Source organism: Micropterus dolomieu, linkage group LG18 (assembly GCF_021292245.1).
Source record: "Micropterus dolomieu isolate WLL.071019.BEF.003 ecotype Adirondacks linkage group LG18, ASM2129224v1, whole genome shotgun sequence".
NCBI lineage: Eukaryota > Metazoa > Chordata > Actinopteri > Centrarchiformes > Centrarchidae > Micropterus > Micropterus dolomieu.
Window position 1 is genome coordinate 27,350,735 of NC_060167.1, and position 8,170 is coordinate 27,358,904.

At 38.7% G+C, this 8,170-nt stretch overlaps 1 protein-coding gene across 3 annotated transcripts in view; it reads right to left on the bottom strand.

Annotated features, from left to right (window-relative positions):
- Positions 1–613: 613 nt before the first annotated feature.
- Positions 614–8,170, bottom strand: part of LOC123956883 (rac GTPase-activating protein 1-like) — a 10,904-nt gene continuing 3,347 nt past the window's right edge. For 2 of the 3 annotated variants that reach the window (XM_046029388.1, XM_046029389.1), the window contains 13 exons: positions 7,693–7,762; positions 6,583–6,636; positions 6,271–6,348; positions 5,946–6,060; positions 5,652–5,800; positions 5,342–5,506; positions 5,127–5,222; positions 4,749–4,947; positions 4,505–4,610; positions 4,152–4,284; positions 3,861–3,969; positions 3,566–3,674; positions 614–2,563 (listed from right to left, as the gene is read on the bottom strand). In XM_046029388.1, the coding sequence (XP_045885344.1) occupies positions 2,488–2,563; positions 3,566–3,674; positions 3,861–3,969; positions 4,152–4,284; positions 4,505–4,610; positions 4,749–4,947; positions 5,127–5,222; positions 5,342–5,506; positions 5,652–5,800; positions 5,946–6,060; positions 6,271–6,348; positions 6,583–6,636; positions 7,693–7,762 (1,459 nt within the window). In that variant the 3' untranslated portion in view covers positions 614–2,487. The remainder of the gene's footprint in view (positions 2,564–3,565; positions 3,675–3,860; positions 3,970–4,151; positions 4,285–4,504; positions 4,611–4,748; positions 4,948–5,126; positions 5,223–5,341; positions 5,507–5,651; positions 5,801–5,945; positions 6,061–6,270; positions 6,349–6,582; positions 6,637–7,692; positions 7,763–8,170) is intronic. The other variant, XM_046029387.1, reaches the window with a different exon arrangement.

Consider the following 8,170-nt stretch of genomic DNA (forward strand, 5'->3'; position numbering starts at 1 on the left):
CTCCCCCAAACAGCTGGGCTTCCATCTCAAAGGGCCTCGCGTGTGTTTTGCCGAAGCGCTGTGTTGAATGAGGCCATATAAAATGTATGTCAATGGGTTCAGCCTGGCTTAGCGCTCTCCACAGCAACTGTTAATGGAATAACTATAAGATGTATAAATGATCCCTGCTTTAATTCATAATAATGTTGGACCTCATCGCCTGCCCACTCAGCCCGATAGATTATGGAAATAGCTGTAATGACTATTGGAACAATGAGCCAAATTGCATTATCATTCAGTGCCACGTCGGCTTTGGAATAACTAGTGCTGTGCTTTTGCTCTTTTGCTAAAGATCTTGAATAACAATGGCCGGCATTCAATTTACACCAAGGAAATGAAGATGCAGTATTAAACATGAATGAAAGTTTTAGGCTTTGTGAATTAGGCATTAACAAAATACCCAGTTAATAGGGCAACACTAATCAGACTCCACGTGTGAGAGGGTTTTCTTTGTTTTGTTTTTTTAAAGGTTGAATTGCTGGAAACAAAACCCGCACATATGCCTCACATGCTCTGGGGTCAGCAGGGTTCCTTGCCCCACATGCATGAACAACAGGCAGCAAGACAAAAGAGCCAGTCTTTTGATGTTTTATTTTTCCGCTCCACCATGGACTTTTGTGTGATCTTATTTGAGCTTAGACAAAGAAATTAGCGTCAACATTCAGTGCACAAAATCTTTGGTGAAAGGAACTACATCAGTTAGACAACATTTCATTAGAGAAACAGAATCATGATGGAATAAAAGCACAAGAATGTATAAAACCTAATGTAGCATTTCTCTGGAGATAAATGGTACGCACAATATGGCTGGATTTGGTTTTAATTAGTAAATACTGTCAATTAGTTTTTGTCATCTTGAACATTTCTCCTCTAAATAACTAATACCTGAACGAACCACTAATGTAGTCATCACACTAAAATCTGGAGCTGCTAAAAGGTGACAATGGGAGAAGAAAAGAAAAAGAAATGTACTCCGAGGAAGTGTCAATTCTTCTGCATTACTGATGTCACTGTACAAGAAAGCTACTGTAGATACAAATACAGCAAGTTTGCATGCATATCAGTTTACACATTCATAAATTAAACAAGCTCCAGATTTTTTTGTGATGACACACAGATGTCCCAGATCTCTGGCTTGTGAGAGGAATAAAATACTGATTTAACTGTCCTAGGTAACAGGAATAACTAACAGTATTTCCAATGATCTGTTGATTTATCAAGGTAATGAGTGTATGTCAGTCATGCTGACTGGTTGTGTGCAGAATATACAGTAGGTCATCTTCATTGGTTAAGGCTTGCATATCAAATGTGGCGCAACAGCAGCCTCTAGTGGTGTGTACTCAGATTGTTACATAGATACAGTGCAAATGCAACATTTTTCCCCATTCAGTGTCCACTGCAGTGTTGTTAAAGTATATAATTTGTCATGATTGGTATACGTCACACCACATAATCAACATTAATGTTAAATCATGAAAACAATTAAGATGTCAGTTTTAGGACAACGACGAGGCAACCAAACCCAAAAGAGAACGAGACACTGGCCAGTAACAACAATAATACTACAGCTTTGTAGTTCACGTGTGCTCCAGCACCCCTGGCGCTGTGGTTACAACCACAGGTTCAAAGATGAGCAAACACCAGTGAATGCATAACTTTTGGACATCAAAATGTTAAACACAAAGTAGAACATAGTGATCCTTGAATTGGTATCAAATGGTTGCTTGGTCATTAAAGAGTAACTTTGGTATTTTTCAACTTGGACCCTTTTTTCCTCATGTTTTTGTGTCTATGTGACAAGTTAGTAAAAAATATTTTGCAGTCTGCGGCAGTGAAAGAGGCCTGCAATGTAATTCTTCCAGGCAATTGCGCCCACTGAAGTGCGTAATTTTGCCTCTGACAGACTTGGATCCTTTTGTTTATGCTGTTCAAAGCCACCAGACCTCTCTGGTCTACCACTGCCTCGAATGGTTAGCTTGTTTGTGTGATTGTGCGACTTTTGGTGTTTTTAACCCTTTAAAACAACAAAGTCACAATAACACAAACAAAGTAACTGAGCGAGGCAGCAGCAATAATATATTATTTTCTTCATTAGTCACATAGACACGAAAACATTGGGAAATAGAGTCCAGATTGAATAATACAGTAGTTACCTTTCAAAGCCTCAAACTTCTTACAATCACATAGATGTCAGTACAGTTTTAGTAAATGATAAATCATTAGAAATTAAAGACATAAAAATAAACACTCATGTGCGAGAATCTTTTCAAAGAAAAAATCTGGTTAGAAAGTCTTGCCTAAAATACTTAATAATGAAACTGACGTAATAAAACTGTTACATGCTAACATTGCACATAGTTTTCCCACATGATTATGTGAATATATATTCTATTATTGCAGTAAGAAACCCACAAGTACAATATGGGTGAACATTTTTCTCCTTTGCCATTACTTCAGCTGTGGAGAAGCAAAGAAGTTGCCCTGGCGGTTGGAGGCAGATGTTGCTTTGCTCTTGCTCCCAAATCTAAAAGGTGGGATCGGGGGTTAGGGGGGGTAGACAGAATTTTAGAAAAGTTTAGTAAGAATTATTTTGGCAAAAGCAATAGGTGGAACAAGAATGTTTAGAGGTAAAAAACAGGAATTCATAACTTAATTTGCTTCATTTGATTGTTGATATTTTGACAAGAGCTTGGATTTTTTGAGTTCATTAAGCTTAAAATATCTCTGGAGCATTTCCCCACAGAGTTAACAAGTGTGGGATCCTTTTACATTAAACCGAACCTGTGATATCTTAGCGTCAAGCTGTTTACACTGACAGTGGTATATGACAAGCCTTTGTGGAAAAGGCCTACTGTGACTAAAATTACCATTACAATTTCCATTACATTCCACTGCATTATATCCACACATGCATCTAGATCAGTGTCCACGCAGCAATGCTTTCTAAAGCAATCCCTTTAGAAAGGAAAACATTTTTTGAGAATTAAAAACCATTATAGTGTAATTTTACGTAAAGTTTTCTTTCCCTGTCATACAAGTACTTAGCATAGTTTTTACTGTCCACATAAAAAAATTAATAAAATAACTAGATGGTAATTAACAAGACAATTTGTTCTGGCTAACTCAGCTGCAATGATTAATCGATTAGTTGTCAAGCACTAAATTAATTAAACTATTAATTTTAAAGTCAAAATTTCTAGTGAATATAGAATGTGAATATTTTGTGATTTCTTTTCTCTGTGACAGGAAGTGAATATCTTTGAGTTGTAGACAAAACAAGACATCTGTGGACGTCATCTATGGCTTTGGGAAACACTTATCAACCTTTATCACAATTTTCCAACATTTTATAGACCAAACAACTAATCAATTAATCATGAAAATTATCGACAGTGAAAACAATCGGAAATTGCAGCCCTAATGAATAAGGTCTTTAGCCTGGATCAGGCTCGGCCATGTTGGAAGAATGTGGCCCTGCTTTTTCTCTGGTTTTTATTAAACTGTGTGAGAGTGTGACTGAGCTTACATGGTGGTACTAGAGAGGGTGTGCATCATGCGCTGGGACAGCGAGCTGGAGGATGGTGTTTTGGCCATCATCTGGTGCTCTGGAGTGGTCACTGGTCCCAGTATGCTCACTACAGATTAAAGATCAATATATCACCAGTTTAAATGAAAAAAGCTGCTTTTAATCTCTTATTGGTCATATTATGTGTACCATTTACACAACAGATATTAAAAATTAAATAGAACCCGTCGTTTTATTCACATGCTATTAATTTGGAAACTTCTATTCTAATAATCACCATCAATCACGGACGTACCTTTGTGGTCTGGAGTATCAGCGTGGTGAGCATTGTCCGTGCCTGTATTAAGTGGATAAGCAAACTGGCCCCAGTAGTTTGCTGGAATACTGAGCAAGCGCTCTATAACCTGGAAAGATATTAAATTAATCCAGTATTTGTAGTTATAACAATTCTAAAAAGGACAGAAACAATGATCTTGTAATAATAATAATAATAAATAAATAAATAAATAAAAAATGTGTGCTACTTTATAAACACTGGACTGTGGCTGCAGATGTAATGAATCATTAGAGCAGTCATTCACTTTACCCGTGGTTGTCTGTTTGTGTCATGCAGGATGGTCATAGGGTCTGGGTCAGGAGTAGCATGACCCACAAGAGTAGGGCCGAACACCCTGGCCAGATTGTTCACATCCATTTTGGTATCCACACTCTGAGAGACCCTGTTAAAAGAGAGGGATGGAACATTTCATCTTAACTACAATGAGAGCTGATCTGTACTGCAGAGATGTAGGTTACAACATACTTACTCACTCTTGTCTCAAATCTTACACAATTTGGACTTACACCAGTCCTGTCTAATAGGTGGACGGCAATGGGAGTAGATGGGAGTGACAACAGAATCAAACAAACAAAGGGCTGCTGAAATGTAAGGAAAATTACTTCTGCAGATGGATCATCAGGCAGGCCAGAGTGTCTCGGTTGGGTTGAGGCAGTTCACTGATGGTCTGATACAACAAGGCGAGGCTGTTGCCATCATCCTGGATTTCTGCAAAAAACAAATAAAAAAAACATTAACATCAGTTATTCAATATTCATGTAGGTTCCTGTGCTCTTTAATTCACTCAATTTTAATACTCGCGTAAGACACTTTAGATACAGCAATCACTGGTAAACCATCTCTCACCAGCTGCTTCCATGAAGGCTTTGTTGAGGTGGAAGGTGAGCAGCGGCTCTGGAAGCTTTCTGAGGAAGTCTTTGAGGACACCTGTAATGACGTTGATGTCTTCGACTTTGTTAAGCGGAGGCAGAGTCTTTCCTCTAATCAGCTTCTCCTTCAGGTCTTTCACCGCCCGCTCGTTGCCAGAGACTCTGTATAGGCCAACCTGGGCCAAGGGAAAGATAAAAGAAAGCAGCTTTCATTGTCTGACCGCTTGTGATACCGTACTGCTGAATGAGATAACTAATTAGAGAGAAATGATCTACTGTAATCGCTCAAGGGAAATGATCAGAGCATAACGTGAAGGTGACAAGCAAACAAGGACTTTAATGACGTCTGTCTCACCTCGTGTAGGCCTCTGTGTTCAATCTCCTTAATGCAGTAGATAACCAAAGCTGGGATCTTTGGAGAGGTGACTGGAGCAAAGTCAGCCAGGGTGGTCTGCACAGAAATTACAGCAATTTATATATAGGTAACGTGAAAGTAGTAAAAAAGAAATAATGAAAGGTAATGAAGATTATGAAGTGGAAACATACTGTGAAGCAATGGGAAAAATTTACCAATGTGTTCTTGATGGGAGTGCTAACGGCTACAGGATTACAGGGCAGGGGACAGCAGTCACGACACTCTGGGTGGGCCACAACTCTGCAATCCTGGCAGCGAAGGTACATCTTGCCAAACTTTGTTTTTTTTCCACATGGTACACAGAACTCAGACTTGATCACCTGAGTGACAGAGGGAACACAAGGTGAGTAGATACTTCAAGTGGCAGCACGTCAACACGGTGAACCGGCTTGTAGTGTTGGTGCATGCAGACATACAGTCCAAATCTGAAACACTTAACTTTCACAACAAAGTACACAGCCTTACTGTTTTGGGGATGAACTGGTGCTTCTTTCCTCCTCTGTTAGCTCTCGGGGTTCGGAGTTTGGCTGAGAAATCTGAGACTGGTGTGCTGGGAGGCTCACTGGCAGCCTCAGATTGGTCAGTAGTGGTTGTATCACCCCATGATGGAGCAACTGTAGAAGTAATAACATGTTGGTAAAATCCCAGAACCAGTTAAGCAAAAGGACTTATTTCAAACACACATCGGGTTTACAGTGTTATTAATGTTGTTTTCTGCTGTATGGTCACCTAAAGAGGATCAAAAAACAAAATTCTCACCACTCTTTCTGCTGCGTGTCCAGTAAGGCACCGTTTCAATGGTGGAGATGGCCTCCACAGTACCACCATTGACAGGAACCGTGATGGTGGTTTTGGCCACTATAGACTCATTCATCTGATTCATACAAGAAAAAAAACACATTTTATGCTCTTTTCAACAAAACTGATTTTAAAAAAAATACTGAGGTTTACTTTCTCTTGACAGCCATTTTAGCTGTCTGCTATTTTAATAAAAAGACATAATCACCCATCGCTGTTTTACAGACACAGACTGTTTTTCCAAATTTCCAAAGTGTTATATAGTGCATTCAGCTGTGAGCATTACCCTATCTGACGTGCATCCAGTGGAGCGAGGTTTCTTCACTGTCTGTGGAGGAACCTCAGAGAGTTTTCTGGAGGAACGCTGTGGATTTAAAATGTACAGTAACTTTGAAAAACGCTGTTTCTCATGGTTTGGCTGCTGAAAACTGTACAACAAATAGCAGGACAAAGTTGTGCTGATGTACAGAAACACATGACTCAAACCACTAACTGCCTTTACACCAAACCTGAAACAAATGATCAATCAATCAATCCATCAATCATTAGTGCATGCAAGGAGGCAGCCATTTCAAATTTGAGTAAATACATGACTCACTCGTTTCTGGCGTTTCCGTAGTCTCACTGTCTTCATTGCAGAGGAATCCCAGTCCTACAGGAACGGTGGAGAGACAGGCCATAGCACTTAATAAATTTAACTTAATGAATACTGTTATACATTAAATGATTTTATTATTACACTATTTATTACACTAACTGATCCTCAACCAGCAAATATTTTGGAGTGTGACGGTCCATGATATTAAAACCTGACAATATTTTTCGTTGAGTTGAAGCCGTGTCTCACGATATCAGCATGATGGAGTGTGAGGGTGAAATTAGCATAGAAGACGCCCTTTGCATGCCACTTTGAAATAATTTCTGTGGCAGTATTTGGGGTACCCGGTGGAAACAATAAATGTCAAAAAGTGACAGACAAGACACGAACAATAAGAAAGCTACGATTCAAAATGCACCACATTTTCCCATTTATTTTGCCTTTTTTTTTTTTACCATTGCATAAATTAAATTTTACACAGGATTTGAAGAGACTATGGTGCCGTCCGAGGCCCAAGAGGGTCCGGTAAAGTAAATTACATGTGTCCATTTACTTTTAATGGACACACGCAATGTGTTGTATACTTTCTGTGAATATAATCCAATTAATCTTATTTCCATACTATATAGACACCTTATTTTGAAAACCGGACGTTGTCATGTGTATCCTCACGCTAACTTCATCAAGTATGATCCAATATGATAAATGTTGTATGTGGTTCTCGTATTGCGCAAGTCGCTAACCTGCCAGGCAGCTCGCTCAGCTTCGTTTCAGTTACCGTAAAGGCTTGAATGTGTGTGCACTCCAAATGTAGGTGAGACTATCTTAATCGCCTTCTCACAAACGAGTGACAGAAACACTGAAAGCGGGTCAGACCGTTTGTTGCCTTTTCTAAGAAGTCAGCCACAGATGGAGTGGGTATGCTAGGAGACAGAACAGTGTCTGTAAACGCCGATTTTTGTCATTGAAGATTTCTTAAAAAATGGTGTTAAAATAGTGTCTCTACTCATTCTCGTAAACCAAATATCATGTATCGTCTCTGAAGCTAAGCGTATTGTCACACTTCTAGCAAATGTACAGTAAAACTTTTAAGAGAATGGATCAATATACCAGAGAGTCATCTGTTTGGTCATAGCTGATGTCTGACATCAAAGAAGCGGATTCATTGATGGTATTTAACCTGTAAAATAGATTAAAGTCAGCACAGTCTGAAGTACTTCCAATTTCCATGGCTAGTTGTCCACAAAAGTACACAATGTTCTGGTAAATTATACGTGTCTGTGTCTCTCATACATCTCTATCTATCTCTATATCGATCGATATCTATCTAGATATCTATAGATATAGATAGATACATATGTATATCTCTTTATATCTAGATATCTCTCTCTGTATCTATATATAATCGATAGATATCTATATATAATCGATAGATATCTATATATAATCGATAGATATCTATATATAATCGATAGATATCTATATATAATCGATAGATATCTCTCTCTCTCTCTCTCTCTCTCTCTCTCTCTCTCTCTCTCTCTCTCTCTAGATATCTCTCTCTCAGAGAGAGAGAGAGATTATATAT